Source organism: Anopheles marshallii, chromosome 2 (assembly GCF_943734725.1).
Source record: "Anopheles marshallii chromosome 2, idAnoMarsDA_429_01, whole genome shotgun sequence".
Taxonomy (NCBI): domain Eukaryota; kingdom Metazoa; phylum Arthropoda; class Insecta; order Diptera; family Culicidae; genus Anopheles; species Anopheles marshallii.
The window spans coordinates 87,687,144-87,707,543 of NC_071326.1; the positions used below are offsets into that span (position 1 = coordinate 87,687,144).

Genomic DNA, 20,400 nt, shown 5'->3' on the forward strand with positions numbered 1-20,400 from the left:
AAAATGGCAAGCTTTTACTACCGCCAGTCACAATCAAAATCGGTAAGAATCCCTAGAGTAGTAGAGCAGTAGAATAGAGTACTTATCGAAAATAATATTGACCTTATTTAAAATCGTTTTTGACTCAAGACTCACAGTATTTTAAAGTGATTGTATAGTTAAAATCTACATTATGTAACTTATGACTTAAATAAATTACCAATTCATATCCCAAACGTAGCAGTAAACATCGCAAAAGTATCAAATTACATAACCTGATAATTAAATATGTCACGTTATAATGACGTTATAATTGAGATTACTGTTTACGCTCGCTACTTGATTACTGTTCATGTTGTCAAATAGGTAATTTTGTTTATGAATTAAATTTTCAACAATTTTTCTGAAAGTAACATTGGTGAGCCACTAGAGTAGAAATTCTACACAGAATTTTGGAAAATTCCTATGGCACGAACTCAATCCCTCACGGACATGTTAATACATCAACGTGTTTTGATTGGTTTAACCACTTTTCCAAGGACTCTAAAGTGTGAGTAACGTATCCAATGCGCTCGCTTTGAATTTTTGGGGTTCTATAATGACTTTGATGATGATGATGGCGATGATGGATACTTTCAGGCAAGGTAGAGTCCCGTGCCAGTCTAGACGAAAACGCCCTTATCGCCCGATTCCGTACGAGTGGCTAACAGTGTGTAGAGTAAAAAAAAACACACACACACACAGTCACGCTGGTCACTAACATTTACTAGCAAAAAAAAAACTGGACAGCGCATTAAGCGCATCCTTTCCATTTACGATGTCGTATCATTTGCATGGTTCGCGGACAGCGCACGAAGTTATCAAATACCCAGTGCTTGTTTCTTTTTTTTTTTTGCAGTTCACTCAAAGCAAAACCAAAACAAAAGTGGCATATACGTCGAAAACACAGAACATCATTATGAAGCGCATGACGAGACCTGTCTTTCTCCCTTCGAATCCTACTAGTACCAGTCCAATCACATTTTGGAGCCCCCGCTTTTTGGCCAACCGGCCCATCTCCGACCGACCGTTCCGTAGTGAGGAATTTAAATTCGCGTGTCTGCCACACATATTTCCCCAGCATGCTGGTTTTGTATGCCCCGGGACGCAACGCTGTATGTTTGTAGAGCTGCATTTCGATAGGATTTTGTTGTTTGCGTTGCTTTCGCTTGACCCATGCGCTTACGTATTCGAAATCAAAAAAGGATGCGTAGATAGAAAACCCATTTGTTTGATTGTTCTCTTTTACGGTACAAAGTAATTACGGTGCAGTGAAACGAAGCTTAGCCGGAAGAGTGACTTCATAGACGAAACCGGCTTAGTGAATGCTTCCTTTTGCATATAAATTATGTTAATTTTGTTACTTTTTTTACTAAAATATTTTGTTATTTTACTCGCTTTTGTTTCACCGTACGTTTAACATCAGGAGAACGAGTAAGGGATGCTATTTGCAAGCGAAACAGACCGAAAGTACAAGTGGAAGATATTTAAAATGCAACACATCCAACCGACCGAGCCTGAAATCACAGCCATCAATTGTTACAGATACATCGGGATTCCGTAAGTGGTATTAAGTGTGCAACTTACTGTTGCAACTCAACAACTCTCCGCTACTGTAGCGACCAAGTAGACCAAGTGTTTTAAAAAATGGCTCTTTAATTTAAATCGATAAACTTCCACCGACCTGTGCTGTGTGAGTGGAGAGTACATGGTTGTCTGGCAAGTTACGTACCAGCAAGTACCATTGTGTGTGCCACAGGTGTACTGCGGACAGCCTTTAGTACCTCACGAAATTGTGGGGATTTGCACGGTGGAAATAAATTGTCTAAATCCTAAACCATCCGCCAGGACAGGGGCTTGGCCGTGTTTTATGGCTTCTGACCGGGTGTCTTTTTTGCTTGTGCGTGTTCTCCGTGCTTTCGTTTTTTGGCAATGAAGTTATCACTCCCCGGAGGATGCTGATGTAACCGTGCCGCATTCAACGTACGACAGCCGTATGTACAATAGACACACCGAGTTACCCACCTACACACAGTCAGTTCCCAGGGAAATCTGGAAAAAGCGATTAAAAACCAGGCCACCGGGTACTGGATGGCGTTATCCTTTCGATATGCCTCGCTTGCCAAGCCCGAGCTGGGTGTAATATTCCCGCCACCGTCCTCCTTCCTTGTGACCTACTTTCCGACCATGCAGTGGCTAGAAAGGCGATGGTACTCCGACCATAAGCACGAGCACGACAACGACGACTTGTTCTAAGTTCTTCCTCCACCTGTACATCCCTAACCTGCACACCAAGTCGGGGGAAGCTGAAGTGTTTGTCCTGTGTGCGGTTTTCAGCGCCAACATGTGAACAGCAGTGCAGAAGGCGCGCATTTTCTACATACTTCTACAAGGTGAAGGATGTACTTTATTTGGACCAGAATGTTGCCGTCCTGCATCAGTTTTTTTTCCTTCCGTTTTATATATAATTCTTTGCAGACAGATTTTGTGCGCAAGCTTACATAAGCGGCTCTTAAGCGTTCGTTACGCGATGGACCCACAAGTGCACCTTAAATATTTTCGTGGTTACTGTCAGGACAGTTTAACCATGCCGTCGCAGTACTCCGGCGGTTTGACGTAATCCTTGGATGACTTTTTTCCTGGAATACTTTACCTGCAGAGTGAGAGAGAGAGAGAGATAAAGAGATAAAAAAATGTTAATTTTAAAATTATTAACGTCAAGAACATGCATCTTTATAAGAGGAATAAAAGCTTTCCTCTCTTAGTACGGTTCCAACATTGGCTCGGTGAAGAAAATGAAATTGTTAGGATTAGATCCTTCCCGTTTTACATGGCATGGCATACCCTCACTGTTTACATTTATTCGAGGAATTTAATCTACAAGCCCTCTCCAACGACATCATTTGTCAGCAGCTCCAAAGCTTACACTCGCAGCGAATCCATTTTTCAACAGCATGCAAAAGTACCACTCAAAATGGCATCATAATTTATAAACGATAATGAATCGTTGCAAGAAGCCGGAACACGTCTTCAAGACCATTCTTACGTTCATAATGCCCTCCAGCACACAGGCACACACACACACATACACATACCCACACGTCGTCGGTGGGAAAGCTTTCCCTTTTGTGTCCTGCCATCCGGCTGCACAACAGGTAGGCTGTACTATTTTCCCCACACGAAAATGTCGTTTCCGGAAGGAACTGTGCGCCATCTTGGTCCGTTGACAGGACTGACTTAGCGGCATAGTATAAAAGGTCGACTACCCCATGACAGCACCTACTCCACGGGTTTTTCTAAACCTTCATGAAAGGGAGCTATTATGTAACAATTAATTTTAATGAAATTAAACCTAATTATAGATGGGCTCGTGCGCGCGTATGGTACACGGCGTTCGCGACAGATGGCGCTCATTTACGTCAGCCAGGCGCAGCAGCAAAACACCGTAAGGAAGTGCGCCACACTGAAGTTTCTTGGGTGCCATTTCGTCCCCATCTGAAGGAACTTTAACATACCCATCATACACACACACGCACACACGCATGCTCACGCCATCACAACACAAAGGTTAGCCCATTTTGGCCCACACGCTGTAAGTTAATGATGACATACGGGTGAAGGTGGCAGTGGGGTAAGATTAGAGTAACGGCGGGCTGGGGTGTGAGTAATAGAATTTTTAATAACTCACTCTTCCGAGACCTTCTGGTTCCCTTTTACTCTCGCATCGCGGAATTGGGTCCTGTGTTGTTGCCGGCTCGGTCGGAGTTGTTCCTAGTTGTTTGCTTACATTTACACCATTTACACTGTCAGCGTACGCGGTGCGTGTGGTTACTTGATTCTGAGCCACGTACAAATGGTCCATTGTGCCATACCCATGTACACAAACACAAATACAGCTTTAAAAACCCGGCCGTTTATGAATGTATCGCGTGTACAATGGAAATTATTATGATTATTACGTCACCTTAAACGAACAACAGTCGGTCGGGCAGCTAACAATAGTTCCTTGGCAAGGGCGTCCCTGTTTCCTGCCACCTACATTTGACCTACTATTTTCCAGACTTCCAAAATCGATTTAAGGGTTGAAATTACTATCGAACGCTGTTGGTGTTGCGGGAATTTCCCGTTTCCATTCCTTTGTATTAGGTGCTTTTGTAAGTTTTTAGAAAGAGAGATGTTAATACTGAAAGAAATACGTTGTACACAAATTTGTCAATATTTGATTTGATTTGATTGACAGTCACCTTGGCTAAGGAAATTGAGCAATGGGAGGAAAAACCTTCCAATTTACTAGATTTTGATGTCTTAAATGTCTCTTGTCTTAAAATCGTGTCTAAAAGCAAAGGAATAAAGTCAGCAGTAATACAATGTCGTGATAATCTATTTGTGAAACAAGGGTTTGAACAATTGATTCTATTTACTGCTGCAGAACATTTTTTCTTGAGATCTGCTTAAGCTTCGTTGGAACTTTTACGATTTTATTATATTTTTATCCTTTATATTATACTATAGGCATCAGTAAGTAAGTATATGAGCTATCAATTTTCCGATGGAGTTGATCAAAACAGCTACTAAACTTTCCCTGTCAGGTCAAATTATCCTTTTTGTTTTGACTTCGCCAAAAATCATAACAAAACTCACCAAACCACCCAACTCTTTTTTGCTTATTTGAATAACAAATTCAGCAACGTTACATCAATAAAGGACAGCCTACTACCATTAGCTCAATCCATAGGTCCATCCCAATCACGTCACGGTCGTAGTGTGCCGTCGTAATTTAAAAACAACATGCCAGCATAATTACACCTGAAAACGTGAACCACTAATATCTTCCACCAGCCATGGAATCGGTCAATGGAAGTACAACACATCCGTTCTAATTAAGCCAGGTAAACAAAACTGTGCGCACCGTGTGCAAATACATCGCACGCCGTGATGTTGATGAAATGATAAACAGCACCGGGAAGTACAGTAAGGTATACTTTTTATTGATATTTTCCCATCATTATTGCGTGTTTTTGCAATATCCACGTTAAGGGTATAAATACAAACCATTAAACAACAACAACAAAAATACTCGTCTAATGAGCATCAAGGTTTTGTGTTGATTTTAATCCACACATAACAAACACTATCGGCCTCAGTGCTTGATTATTTTAGGTTAGTCGTTAAATTATAAACCGCTTCGTATTTTGAACGTTAAACAAAGTTTAAAAAAGCAACAAAAGCAATTTTCCAACGGGCCATTTTAACTGAAAAATGCGCTCAATCAACACATCCTTTAGATGGAATTTATCTAATTCTTCGGAGCAATCTTCATTTACAATTCCTCATAAATTTGAATCAAATTAAAACCATTCGTTTATCTGCCACCTTATGACTTAAATGAAGAGCGAAAACAAACTATAAGCGCGTGAAGACGTCCCATTAGAACTATCAACCAACGATGAAAGATAGCACCGACGGGAGCGCAACAGAGGTACCCAACATTGATGTACACAAATATTTGACCACTGCCTGCGCCAATACGCGTCTTTATCATCTTACATTATCAAAGGCCTTATGACAGGTGTATCGGAACGGCCCCCATGCACGAGTGCCCGCTGATTATCCACTTCCTCAGAATGTACCCATATTTTAGTTGCGATGCACTTGCAATTACCGACCAGTAATGAATTTTTGCCTCCACGTTGGCTTCGCCAGGCCAACCAACAGCAGAAGCAGCGCTCGTCTTACAAATTGCACCGTAATTGTGCGTTGCGCTTCCAGAAGCAATCCCTTCCCATTCTGACTCGATATTATGGCGTAATAATAAAATATCCTCGTTTTATCCGCTCCACGAACGCGACGTCTCGTTGTGCTGCGGGACTGCGGCACATAAAAAAAAAAAAACGAAAGAGTCCGATCGCTCTAATTATGCAACCACTGGTACTGGACCCCTTCAACGATCTTCGAAGCGCACCGGGAGCGTATTGTGCGATGCAAACAATGGGGAGATTGGGATGGTTTACCTTGTAACGAGACCGTACCCTTCGTTGACCATAAACGGAGCACCAACGGCAGCAGCAGCTTCAGAAGCCAATTATCGACTACGGTGCACAAACATTTACCTCCCGGTGGATGCTTTTGCTCTTCCCTGCCAAAACAAACCCATACATGTATGAGGGACCACCATTAACCCCCAACGGAAGGCTCACTGTACACCTGAGCCTCCACAGCAGTGTATGCACCTGATGCGATCGGTTACAGTGAAGGAAGCGTTTTTGACAGTTTACATAAGACGGCTTAAGCTTCGAACACCGGGAACACCGGCCGGCTGCAGCTGGGTATAATTAATGCACGGCTGCATCTCGGTATCATCCCCCTTTTTCCAATCCTATTGGTGAGCGAAACGTAACCAGACAAGCTACTAATTAAGCTACTCCCATTTCCCAGCGTGACCTACATTCTGCCACCATCATCCCAAGGGATGACCGACTAAAGTCCTGACAAGGGTCAAGAAATCTTTCCCGCATTTTTCTTTGCGACACACACCATGGTCATGCTCCCGGGTTTGGGACGAGTCTCGGTACAGTCTTGTAGGGTTTTGCGATCAACCCCAAACCAAAGGGTGGGTTGAAACTTTACAACCCAACTTTTAATATTTATAATGTAAAATCATTCTCCGTTGATTGCGCCGTATCACGCCGGTTTGCTCGCCGAGGTGGAAGAATGCAGGGTCAGTTGCTTTAGTAGCTTTCATATCTCGTTAGTCCGGATTGTCACGTAGCCGACCGTATCCCTTCCGGTGGCAGGAGGATATCGTAGTTTATCTCTTTTTCCAGGAAACTGTTGAATGTAACTTTAAGGAATTTTGCAGGTGAAATTAAAAAGCGACTGCTTTTCCCATGTCCCATGCAATGGTGATTGTTGTAAAAGTATTACGATGGATGAATTGCTGCTTTTCGATCGTTTTTAAACGTTTGCACATCAAGAATTTGTGTGAATCTTTTATTATATTAATTATGTATTTTAATGAATGATGGTCTAGGCCGTATTGTCGAGCTAAGTCTTGACCTAGTGGTCATTTCCTCCTACTAAAATGCCTTTTCCCGGTCATTATAATTGCATTTTGTTGAAGAGAATAAATAAACCAAAATGCAAAAATATTGAAAACTAGTCACACGATTAGAGAGCAGTGCTACTTCCTCCTTGCATAGCTCACAAGTACTAATAGTGCTGCATCGACTGTGTCAGCAGGTGTTTCACGGTGTAGGAAATACCTAATTACCCGAAATCTATTACAATCAAAACCGGAAAGACCACATGAATGGGAAGTCTTATAGGAATTGATTCCTTTGAACTTTTTCATTTCTATTCAACGACACGGAACTCTGTGGCATTTCTGTAAATAGAAAACAGTTCCTAGGAAATCTTCAATTAAAAATTGAACTTCAAGAGAAGAAATCTATTCGAAAATATAAATAAAACACACACTGTCCACGCTCTTCTCGTCGACCCAATTTGTGGAAGTTGTAGTTTTGCGATCAAAATATTCCAGCTCATATTTTAGACTTCACGCAGCTTCGCGTTGGAAACAGCTTTTCATACCCACCTTGGTAGGTAAAATGGCGAAAAGGTCGGGTTTTCACGCAGAGAACGTCCAGCACCTTCTGCTACGTTTCTTAGATTGATAACATTTTCGGTAGCAATTCGTTAAATTGCCGCTACCCACGCGGTCCCAAACCTGCGCCAAGTATTTTATAACTCTCTTCGCATTCACTTTCTACCCACTTTCCTTTTACCTACAGGGCCTTTTTAATATAAAAACCTGATGGAAAAGGAGAAAAATAATTTTAATAATTTAAAGCAAATATTTCTAGAGTTTTCCTGTCAGAATTTTCTTTCAGATAAGTTTTCGCTCCTATCACGCTGTGATCGAATTTGCACAGGAGATGATATTTCGCCTTTACGCGAGCTTTCGGTGAGCTTTTCATGTTTTTTTTCGCTTCGTTTTACTACGTTAGTAGTTTATTCGCTGCGCTTGTTTAGTATTCATATAGGAGAACCCAAAGGAAACACTGTACATCGTACCTATTCAACAAGCGTCCGTTACCGGCACGATGTCCGGATGGAAATCGCAGGTATTTCCGACCCCGGCAGCCAATTTTTCCGGGCCCGGACCAAGGGATGACTTCTTGCATCGTCACCGGTTCACTGGGGAAACGTGGGGGAGAAAGGTTATATGACCTACTAATTTATCATTCAAAGGCGGCAGCTACAGCCTCCAGATGACCTGGGCAAGCATTTGGAACACCCGGGCCACCTTTCTTCATCTTCCCTTCTATTTGTAGAGGCTCCCAACAAAAAAAAAAAAGGTTCCAGATTATTGGCCATGACTCAGCCTTTGATGCTCCTGACATCGATGGGAAAACATCGTTTGCTTTATTCTATATTCCAATACCGTGCCTCGTGTTGTTGATGATGATGATGATGATGTAGATCGATTTGTTGAAAAGTTTTCCAATTCCGGGTGCACATTCTCGCGCGAGCAGCAAACAAACACTGGAGGACCTCCAACGGGGCCGGATAGCTTTCTTTAACAAATCCTGACTAACAACGCACCCGAAAGCGAAGTGATGAAATTCTCACTCTACTCCTGTTGGCTCCGCGTGACATCATGCTTCGGTCGGATACGTGTTACAATAAAAGCTTTTCAAACAAAATGTAAAACCTCCTGCGAACGCTGGTGTTCCTCAATAAATCTTCGACGAATCAACCCCAACACGGGGCTGAAACGCACATGAATCAATCGATCGATGTTCCGCGTTCGAGACACGCCAACGATTTCCTGTGTACGCGATTGATTCATTTGAGTCGTGGTGGGGATGCCCAATTCCGCGCGGAAGATTTATTTCGATCCGTTTCGCATTTGATTATTGGTGCTGAGAACTGGTTTCTGTTTCGGAGTGATTAATCCACCGGTGCGTGGTGATGAATGATGACGAATTTAACCTTCGAAGATGCGACGTATTTACCACCGGCTGTGTTTATTATGTGTTTATGTAGCCGATGTTTTCTTACCCTCGTGCAAATGAGCTGTTCTTCGCCCATTCCATTGCGGCTCCACTTGTTTGGCTTGTATGTATGCTAAGGACCGGAAATGGTACGTTTGACTGAAAATGGACATCCGGTTTTTCTCCCATTTCTGTTCCGGTAGCGGTTGCTTTTATGCTAATGGAAATATGTTTCTTCGTGGAAAGGAGCAACGGACCTCCGTAGGTGGGTAATTATTTTAACTCAACAAACATTTCACTTCAATGAGCATGTGAGGGTGAAAAATGTTACCAGCAAGGAAGTGTTTGCCCTCCTGTAAACATTCATTTTTCTGAAGGTGGTTCATAAATTCTGATCCTATGTACTGCTCGAATGAAGCCTTATGTAACAATGAAGGAATAATCGTACTTTGTTGGAATCGTTTTCCAATCGTATAATATAATATATAATATATATAATATATAGGAATAATCGTACTTTGTTGGAATCGTTTTAGAATATTTAACATATTCTAAGAATATAAGGATTTACATTCATCGCTACTAATGACGACACTTCTAACAAAACTCGTGATGGCGCTAGTAATGAAGATTTATGCGATAAAATAGTGACCTTTTTCTCGAAATTGCAATTCACAATGGGCAACTTTGGGCGCTGCATAATAAAAATTTACCGCCCTTGTGTGCTATCGGAAATAATAGAGCAGCAAAATCTGATATGGGTTTAAAGCTTCATCGGGAAACAACCATTTCCGCATTTATCGACGGCAACGGATATATAACGCATTTGGGCATTACGTTTTGGGAGTCCCAAATGACCGTGCGGATATATCCGATGCTAGATAACCCAACGAGAAGTGAGAGAATGGGATGTGTTTTTTTTTAATGGTGTACCACAAAATCGAGCTTCCAGAATGAACCTTTCCTGTGGCATTGTACAGCAACGAGAGTGAGCTTTAGTCCAACAAGTTTACTCGAACATCCTGCACACGGTAATGGCGGAAACAAAAATACATTTTTCTCTACAATGCAGAAGTAAATTTAATAATTTCCAATGATAAATATGTCACCCGGGAACTTAACTCCAACACGATACCGTGGTGGAAATGGCACTATCGGGAAAAATGGACTTAAGCTTTTTTTTTTAGCTCCACGTCCAGAGGAAAAAGCAGTCATGGCAGCAAAAGGGCAATGTAATTAATTTATTGCTAGTGGCGTAATCCGCTATTGGGAATCGCTTATCGTGTGAAAAGGATTTTGCGAGGAAAATGGAAAATACCGAGATAAAACTCAACAGTGGACGGTGCAGTACAGCAGAAATGGGCAAAAGTTTACCACCATCAGATATTGCTTCCGTCCTTATTGTTTGCTTGAAAATCGATTGCAATGGACAAACCTTTTCGAAAAGAACGGCACCAAAATGTATTCAAACATCACCATCGCCAAACGAACGTGAAAATGGAAATCAAGGTTTTCCATTAACTGATTTGTAAGCTTTCTCGGACGACAATTTTCCCATTAAAGGTGGGAGAGCAAACATCCAACGCTCATGAAGAAAAGCTTATGAACCCATCCCATCCGGGTGGAAAATGTGAGAAATTATGTACGTTGTACATAATATAAAATCAATAAACAGCACATTATTTACGGATGTATGTGTGCTTTTTTAAAGGACCTTGAAAAGATAGGGACACCCACGCTACGCTACTTCGAGCATACGTTGTCTCCATCAGGAGGTTGGGCTACTTTTAGTAGAAAGATCGAACCCTCAAACAGAAGACACGCATCATTGGATGTATCGTTTTCCCTTGAATGGGTTTTTCCTTGTTCAAGCTTGTGTTCCATGCCTTACACTGCCTGCGCTCGAATACACAAAGCTTTACGACGGCGATGTGTTAGCACAACACAACGCTGTAGAGAAAAAGGGGTTTTCTTCATGTTAGCTTTCTTCCACTCGGAAAAGCACCTGTCCTGTCCCAGTTTTCCCACAACAACAAAAAAAAGGAAAGCATAACAGGCTAACGAGTTTTCTCACTTCCTGATGTCGCCGAATCTGGTTTCTACCCGTTTTTTGGGTGCAAAGAACAAAAAAAAATCTCCACGCTTGGCACTTCAAATCCAAACTCACCTGGAAACGGGAGAACTCATTTTCTAGCACGCGTTTTTCCACCGACTCCGCCGTTCGGAAAATTCAAGGATGAGCCATTTTGCTAGCCTAAGCCGTGAGCATTGCAAGAATGGGTTTTCCCTTTTTCTTGCTTTGGCAGGTGGAATGTAATAAAACTAACGTGGAAATTTATGTTTTGCTTTGTTTTCGTATGTTTTCGCCGCTGAAGTTTCGGCTATCGCACGGAACGGTGTCGCTTTTGTGGCAAACGATCTTATGTTGGCTTTTTTCCCTGTTCCCTAGTCACACGATTGCTTTATGTTTGGAAGTGTGCCATTTGTTGCAGGTGGGACAGAATCCGGCCCACTGTAAATCATTAGTGGAGATGTAGAACACAATGTTTCTTTTTCTGGGGTTTGTTTTAGCAAGCAGTTTGAGCAAAAATCGAACGTTTTTTGTAAGTTTCATAAGAGCGTTATTGGAGAAATCATTCATCTTGGATTCGTGTGAAGGAAATAATAACAATATATTGTGTAGTTGAAGCTAAAATCATGAATATATAATAATAATTTATATAATTTGAGCAAGATTTTAACTTCAGCACAACAGTTCTAGCAAATTACTCTAGAAACGAATCTTTTCAGGCATTCAGATTGTCGTTGTTTGGCATTCTCCGAATGGATCGTTCATGCCTATCTCCATTCCAGACACCATCGTTACGCAACAAGCAACACATGAGGATGTCCTCTTGTTTTATGTATCCTATTTTTCCAACAACACTGCACATCGTATCATTCTCCACACATCCTGTCAGTGGCATTTCCACTCACTGTCGAGTGAAGAAGTATCTTAATCAAAAGCACATTCATCCATCATTTTGACGACAGTCCATGTGTGTGAGCGTATGGGAGCGAGAGATGGGATTGAGATGAAAAGATCTTCTCGGTGCGTCCTATCGATTGAGCCATTTTTCCCCAGAAGTAGCACTCAATTAATAAAGCCGAAAGCAAAACCTTCCCTAGAAGCGCACAACAACATGCCTAAAGTCTCCCCAGTTACCTGTAATCGCACCTATTCTTGGGACAAACTCATCGTACCACTTCAAGAGGCCACCATTTCATTACGTGCTGCTTCTGTTTTGCTCTCCTCGAGTATCTCTGCTTAAAACGTGTCAGTTCAATTTTAATGGTGCTTCCCATGGAAAATGCTTTCCTCCAACGCAGCTTCAGGAAGGCAACGAAATAAAAACAACAGCCATCTTCTACACCGTAAAATGAACGATGCTCAAAAATCGTATCGCTACGCCAAACGCAAACGATCCATGAAATGGAAAATCTTTTCTCACTCCTTCAAGGAAAACGACATTTCACGCAAAACACACGGAACGTTACTGTCCACAGTGTCAGCAGCCGGTATGGAGGCTAAGCTAAGGCTACCACCTCCAAACAGGCTTGGGACCGGGTCATTTGATTGATGGGGTTCGTTACAATTTATAAGACAATTCTGTAGCAAAGTAAGGAAGCTTTGCGCCTTGTTGTGTGTTGTTGTTGATTTTTTGTTCACTCTTGCAACCATCCGATCTGATTACTGTTGGGTATTGGATTCGTTAGAATTTTCCTTTCCTTTTTCCGGTGCAATTGGTAGAACCACCCAGAATCAAACGGTTTGCAACGAAAGGTTTCGAGAAAGGTGTTTCCATTGACCCGCAACCGAAGCAAATGGTTTCGCTGTGGAAAGTTTAAGATGTAGGAGTACTCGATGCTTTTTGTTGCACTTTTTACTGTACGAAAAGCTAGAACGATGTTTCCTTAGAAACAATCGTCGGACCTGTGCAATGTTAAGAAATAATATTTTTTATTTTTTGGTTTCAAAGGAAGAATTCGTTGACAAATGAAATTTTATCTGGGAAAAGCAAATACTTTCCTCTACTATTGTTTACATGGTGGATTTTTTGGAATGTAATACGCGGGGGTGATAAAAAAAAACATCAAAGAAGTTGATAATAAAATCGTTTTGAAAAATCAAATGAATTAAAGAGCGTTTATGCTAAAAGGTAAATTAATATAAAATTATGCGCTGTAAACCAAATACTACACGATTAGAAACGAATCCACTATAATATGGCGACTGTATTACTTTACAACAGCTTTCACATATTCTAACATTAAAAAATATCTTTAAACCCAACCCTCATTTCCAACTCGCTGCAAAATCTCCGTAAGCCACGAACGACTTTTCTTTCTAAAGTTGCTTGCCCCATTGCCAGCAGCAGAATGGGCACGCAACAGCTTATCGGATTTATCGGACGCTGATTCGGTTCTGAAATTGTTTATGTAAATGACTTTCGACGTGGCAAGATTGCGCGTGTTTTGCGTATTCCGTACAGAGTGACAAAACTAAGACGAAATTGTTCCCCGCCCTGCACGTCCCAGCTGTTCAAAGTTTTTGCCGACTTTACTGATCGCGCGCACACGCACACGATTTGATCCCGCTCTCCCGCATCGAATGCCGAATTATGGCGTGAAAATTGAAAATATTTATGTTTTCGTCGTACCGCGAGGGTGGTTCGGTTTCGTTCTTTTATCCCCTTGCTGTCATGTGCCGATCATAAATTAGACAAACGGTAAGGGCAGGATAATGTCGTTGTTTTCTTTTTTTTGCACAGATCAACAAAAAAGACATCAAGCAGATTGGAAATGAAAATCGGAAAATCTACTCTTTTCTCTTTTCTAGTGAAGGTTTTGCAGCATTTTCCCCTTTTCTAACGTACTAGGGATGCAATGGAAATCGACTTTTGTTTTCGTTCGTCTACACTCCCACTTCTAAACGACTGCGGAACTAAGAGTTCCTTTAACGATACGTCTTACTTTCCCTGTATGTCATTACCATCTTCATATTGCTTCTGACACTTGGCACATTAAAAAGGAAAATAATGTAACTTGATAGATTGGTAATGCCAGGATATTGGCGAGGGGGCATTTTCCTCCCAACCCAACACGTGCCAACGATGAAAATACGCTCCAAAGGTAAAAGCCAGTGTGAAATGATAATCCTCTGTTGGCTATTTCATGGCTCCTTCTTTCTCGTTCAATTATTTTCCCATCAGATAGCAGCCCCACAAAGGCGACAACGAGTGAATCCTTTAATTTTTTTTTTGTAAGTTTCCCCGGTATAATTTAAGCTCATTTTATATTTCCCAAACACACACACACACACTTGGACACCTTCTCGCCTATTTAATTTATACGCCATTTAGATGCAATCAAACTAAGAGATCATCCAAATGGATAAATGGATAAAATGAAGAGAGAGAAAAAAACATATATCCACCATCACGGTTTACGGTTGTTTTTTAATCTACTGCGAACCGATTTTCCCGAACACGGGGTACGCTTGTAGGGAGGGTGGTAGTTATCGCCACCATCAATAAATAACCCCGTTTCGAGCGGCGAAATAAAACAGCTTAATTTCCGAAAACGAATATCCTGTCCGAGTAGACCCACCCCTACCAAGCAGGAAGAGCAAAAACGGGCAAACGCTTCTCTTTTCTCTTCCACATTCATTCGTCCAGTTCTCCAGTTTCACGTGCAGGTGTTGTGCAGTAATCGAATTCGAAATCGTAAAAAAGGTATACCTCGAAATCTTAGTAACAGTCAGTGTTATTTTTCCGGATAGTATTATGCTCAATGGTTATGTTACTACACAACGTATCGCGAGCATACACACGGCCACTTACCAACACGTGATAGCAATAAATCTCAACCTCCATAAGTAAAACCTCATTAATTTCGATTCACCCGACCGAACGGGGGCAGGTGTAGTGTGTGGCTACTCAAAGACCAAGGTGGTGATAAAGGTGATTTTGGGTTTTCCGGATGTGGAAACACCTTCCGAATCTGGCAAAACACGTCGATCGATATCTGTAAGCACCGCAGCAGCAAAGAAGAGGAAAAACTACGATCTAAATGAAAAAAAAAAAACAAGGAATTCCCTGTTCGAGACAGCTAAGAACTCATTTCCAGCGCATTAAACCAGCTAAATTCGCCCGTGATAATACTGGATGCTTCCGGGAGGAGAGTGTTCGACCAGCGACCGATTCCCGACCCCTTTCCGCTGGGGTCTTCTTAATTACAGCTCGCCAAGCTTGCAGTACCCCGATTGTGTGGAGCTCGCACACCAAAGTGAAAGTGCAACTAAAAGCACCGATTCCATGTGCTGCAGGAAATGTGTGTTCCTCATCCTCGTGCCCGGTTGCCGGACAGCAGGACGACCTTATCGGCCAGAAGTTTGCTGAATTGGCTGGTGGAATAAATTTAGCGTAAATTAAATTATTTCTAGATCATTAAGAACAGAGTGTTTTTGGGAAGCGATTCACGTGCAGGCTGCCGGACGGATGGGTTGCACAGGAAAAGAAAAGAGGGAGCGAGAGAGAGTGTTGAAGGTTGTTTTTTTTTGTTGTAAGAGCAACGATACCGATAGATTGTTTGCAAGAAAACCAATTCCAGATCCCGGAGCCTTTATCTGATCGGAAGTGATTGAATTCATCAGAAGATCGGATAGGGAAATAAAGGATGCTCCCAAAAGGGGTTTATCCACGTGTAGGCTTAGATTAGATGTTGTTTTTGTGAGTTGTTTTATCAGTAGACCGTTTTTTCAACATAAAAGGGTAAGCTCTTTCAAACCATTTGTATCTTGGAACTAAGAAAAAAATCCAGCATTGTTATTATTTTCGTTTGTTAAGGGCGATAAGATGAAGGACGACGAAATACAGCTTATATGCAATATAACCACAACCAGAAATTTAATTTTTATAACAGCAAAATTACAATAGCAAACGAAAAAAAATCATTTTTATCTCAGTAACGTTAAGATGGGTGCTAAAGATAGGCGAATCGAAGTCTTATCGAGCTCAATGGACCTTTTTATCTCGAATTATCATTCCCGAACATAGCAAAACAACAAAGCTACCCAGCTGGTAGCAACAAAACGAAAAAAAATTCTTACGTGCTTGTGGTTCAATTCTTCATTTGCAATTTAATTAATTCTATCGGTTCAGCAACATACAGCGAAAATGGTAGAAACACCTTCACTTTGGCTGCATTAATAAGCAATTGGGCTGGTATAAATTTTTATAGCTCATCGGTATGTATTTGCGTTTGTGACTCTAATAATCCATTTCTACATCTGATTGTGCGCAAAACACATAAAAACCCAAGGTGTCGAGAGTACTACAACATTCCACGCCTTGTATTTGGTGGTGTTATTGCATCCGTTTGATGATTTCTTTTCGTTCTCCCCCTGACAAGGTTGTGCCAACTGGAACTCCTTACCGTGGAGTCGTGCAGACGAGAACAACCCAAAATTAGATTGTTCCGTTTCGCTCCCCATTCGGTTGGCTGCTTGCGCACCTTGCCCACGACTGCGAGCGACGTCTACAAACTTTTCTCCGCCACCACCCGGACTCGAATCGATTCCAGTGAAGTACGCAGGGATGGAGGATCGATGAATCAGGCCGGACATTTGCCTGATCCATTTCGGCACCCGGACCGTACCCGATAAGAAGCTGATAACTTGGTAACGAGCTTCATCCTACCCATCCGACCAGAAAACCTTGCCAGTCCTGGTGGAAATGGTGCCGGAGGGCGATGATAAAGAGTGAGCATTTAATTTTCCCTCGCTTATTTTCCCGCCAGTGTGCGGCGGCCGTACGGACATGGATACGATTTCCTTGGCAGCAGAAAGAATTGGAATCCTCGATAAAGCGTTACCGATGGCGATGCCTTTCACTCAACACAACACGGCAGCACTGCTTGTGGCTCGTTCGTGGGCGAAAGATTCAGAAAAGTCTTGCCCTTACATTGTGCCATATCCGTTTTCCTTTAGCCTCAATCCACGTGCGTCGGAAGGTGGGGTTTTATGCGTTCCTTTCCCAACGATTGTGGATTGCGTGGTTTGATTCACACACACACTTTTCCTTCCGCCTCCCCTGCAACTCTTATGCGCCATTTCGTCTGATGATTTTATCTGCATCTCCGAGTCGAACTACTTCAATCTTCTGGCTCCTGCGGGTTTTTTTTGCCTTCCTTTGTTTTGGAGATCCAAATGGAAGGACTTCGTAGGCAAACGCAATTCCATCCCAACCAAGTAAAACCGAGCTAGTAAAGCCTGGGAAAAGCAATACGTGCCAGACAGAAACGGCCTGCACAGCTTACCGCGTTCCACGTGGTAGTAGTGAGCTCGTAAAAGTAAATTATTAATAGTAAAATCTCATTGGCTCAAACATGCAATGGCGTGACGAGAGATATACCGGCTCCCCACTCGAAATGGCTTACAGTACGTCGAAATTTGCCGAGCATTGTAGTGCCTCACCCTCTTGCCGGCAATTGTACTACAACTTTAGATTAGATAGCACGCGCACTTGTACTGCCACTGCACAGGAACGATAAGGACGATTTGCTTTCACGAAATGAGGTACAAATGTGCGTTTCACTGCGAGCATTTCCTTCCTTTTCCATGTAGCCCGACAGGTTTATGATGCTCGGAACGAGCCGACGGCTATCACCTTCGGACATTTTCAAATTGCAATTTTCCCCCGAAAATGCGTCACTGTCGGAAGAAGTTTTCTTTCCTGACAAACAAAACAGAACTCAACATGTCTTGGTGTGTGGTACTTAGATCCCAAGAAGACAACCCTAAGCCTGTGCTGAAAACTCCCACCAGGGTTTTGTACCTTAAAATGTATCTAATTGAAGTTGTCTTTGTTCGCATTCTTTCCAGCAACTTCAAACCTCGCTACAGCTCTTCGTCAGAACAACATTAAAGTACCATCTTCTGGAAGCGAAAGCATTCTACACGGTCAAAAACAATAAGCAATAAACAATAAATCAACGTAAAATTAATTTTGTACAACTTCCTTATTGTGGCAAGACTTGGTGATGCCGTAAAATAAAAGACTAACAATGATGCAACTTTCAGCAGGTTCCACTACACCGGCCTGCAGTGTGCAACGGGGGTTCATCGATAAATCACACACTTTCTGCAAACCCCGCAGTCATGGCCGATTGATGAGCCGTGGTTCCGTTTCGGCTGTCGGCGAGTGGCGCGATGAAACGATCCGTAAATAATTTATGGTCCCTGGACACGTTCGAACGTTCGGAGCGTTCGTTCGTTCTCATCTCAGGTGTTTGGTTTAGGTCGTACGATGTTTTGGTGGTTCTGTTAAGCTTTGCTTCAAATCGCTTTATGTCTTATTATGTGAATAATAATCTACATGAAACTGCTGCCATTTGAATGTTGCCAATTAGCTTACTGTTTATTTACTTCATTTTGGGTTGGACGAGTAAATAAATCATGTACTTAATTCGATAATAATAAGTAAATATATAAACCATAAATATCAAAAATTGAACTCACAATGCATTTTTCCCGCTAGAAAGAACATTCAAGTTTACTGAAACATCCTCGAGTGCCATGTATGCGTTCTAAATACGACAAACCTCCCTCACCCGCTCGATTGAGACAGCCCTTGTTCTTGAACGACTAAGATACAGCATGGTATGCTAGTTTCATTGTGCATTGTTTTTTTCCCTGCAAGCAATAATACAGACAGCAATGGCCCAAAAACAAAACCTCTCCTATGTTGTCTACCTTATAACAGAAGAACTACACCAAGAGAATACAAACGCCACATAAAATATTGGGAAAGGCAATCAAAGCTTCACAGGAATAATATAGGAGTTAGAGGAAACCCAAAATGGGAGTGCCCCGATTCACGGCGTTCCTTTGTCGTCACAGTACGCCCACAACTTGTATTTTTTTTTTCGCTTATTCCGAATGAATTGGGTGAAAACACAACGAAAAACAACGCCGGGTTTGTCGCGCATTTTCCGGAAAATGTTTTTTTTTCCTTGCCCATTTTTTCGATTCGGTGTGCCAGTATGTGTGTGCAGCAGTTATGTTTGTTTGTGAGTCTAATTTTGCAAGCACAAAAACCAAACCGAGTGCTGCCTGCAAATGGGAAAATTATACGACTTTTCCCTTACACAAAAAGGTATTGCTGGTTTTTCGGCGTAGAAATGACCTGAAAATGGGGCGTTTGTTTAGTTTCAATAAATTTCTGCCATCCCCCTGGAATGGCCCGATCCTCTCGCTCGGTTTGGTTGCGCTACACCATATTTAGCTAATCACGTAACATAACTCCCTTGATGCGAAACGCCAGTGTCCAATTATTCCTAGTATGGCAGTCGATTTATTGATTGGCACTCACCTGAAAGTGTACCTGGCCCTGGTCGACCCAGCCGATGACCATGTCCGCACCGTAGATGGTACCGTCCTTTGAAAACCCCAAACCAACGTAACCGTGGGTACGGACCTGTACCTCGAACGTGATGTCCTGGCCGGTGATGCTCCACAGCAGCCGATAGTCGTCGTCCAGGAAGATTGCATGGTCCCAGTGGGCACCCGTCACCAGCGACAGGACACTCACCAGCATCGCCAACACCGCACATGCAACCGTCGGGAAGGACACCCCGCTCCGTGCGATACACATTATAGGTAACATATTTAACGCTCAAAACAACTTGAATTTATGCTCCTCTAGGCAAGGATTACACTGATCACTTTATGCGCACATTTAGCACTCGCTTTTCTCGCATCTCGCATCTTTCACTGCCCTGAGGACGAACCTCTCGCGCTCCTGCTCACCGATCGAACACGCATCTAGGGGGCTCGCTTGCATACACTCAACACACATCCGGTTACAAAGCACCTGTGGAAGCGGAGAAAATAGAGAAGAAAAATAATTCGTATTAGTAAATAACTCCCACCGTGCTTTGCACTTCCAGGCAAGAGAATCCACTTACCGAAGCTTCGAACAAAAAAGGACTTACGGACACGGTTTATGTACGCCTAAGGAGGGAAATGATGATATCATTGTGCCATGAAGTTCTTCCACGTGACGGGAAATGATACCCGGTTTCCGACCGGCCAATATGGTACAAAAGACCACGCCAGCTTTCTTCATCTCGCCGAGAGCGGATGAAAATTGACTCCATCGTACGACAGTTTTAAATGTCAAAACCCTTGGAACCTTTCGTCGAGCACAGACGGCTTCCCCTTTTTGTGCCGTAAATTGATCGATAATTTTAAGCGCCTTTACACGGAACGATTGTCGTCGTTAGTATGCCGGGTTGAAAATCAATACCCACTTGAACCGTACTGCCGGTATCGATTCCATTACAA

At 42.4% G+C, this 20,400-nt stretch overlaps 1 protein-coding gene across 1 annotated transcript in view; it reads right to left on the reverse strand.

The window, feature by feature from the left end:
* The window catches only part of LOC128718774 (MOXD1 homolog 2-like), a 52,973-nt gene extending 33,253 nt beyond the window's left edge, over positions 1–19,720 (reverse strand). The window contains exon 1 of the mRNA XM_053812391.1: positions 19,427–19,720. Coding sequence (XP_053668366.1) covers positions 19,427–19,720 — 294 coding nt within the window. The remainder of the gene's footprint in view (positions 1–19,426) is intronic.
* Between the last annotated feature and the right edge of the window lie 680 nt (positions 19,721–20,400).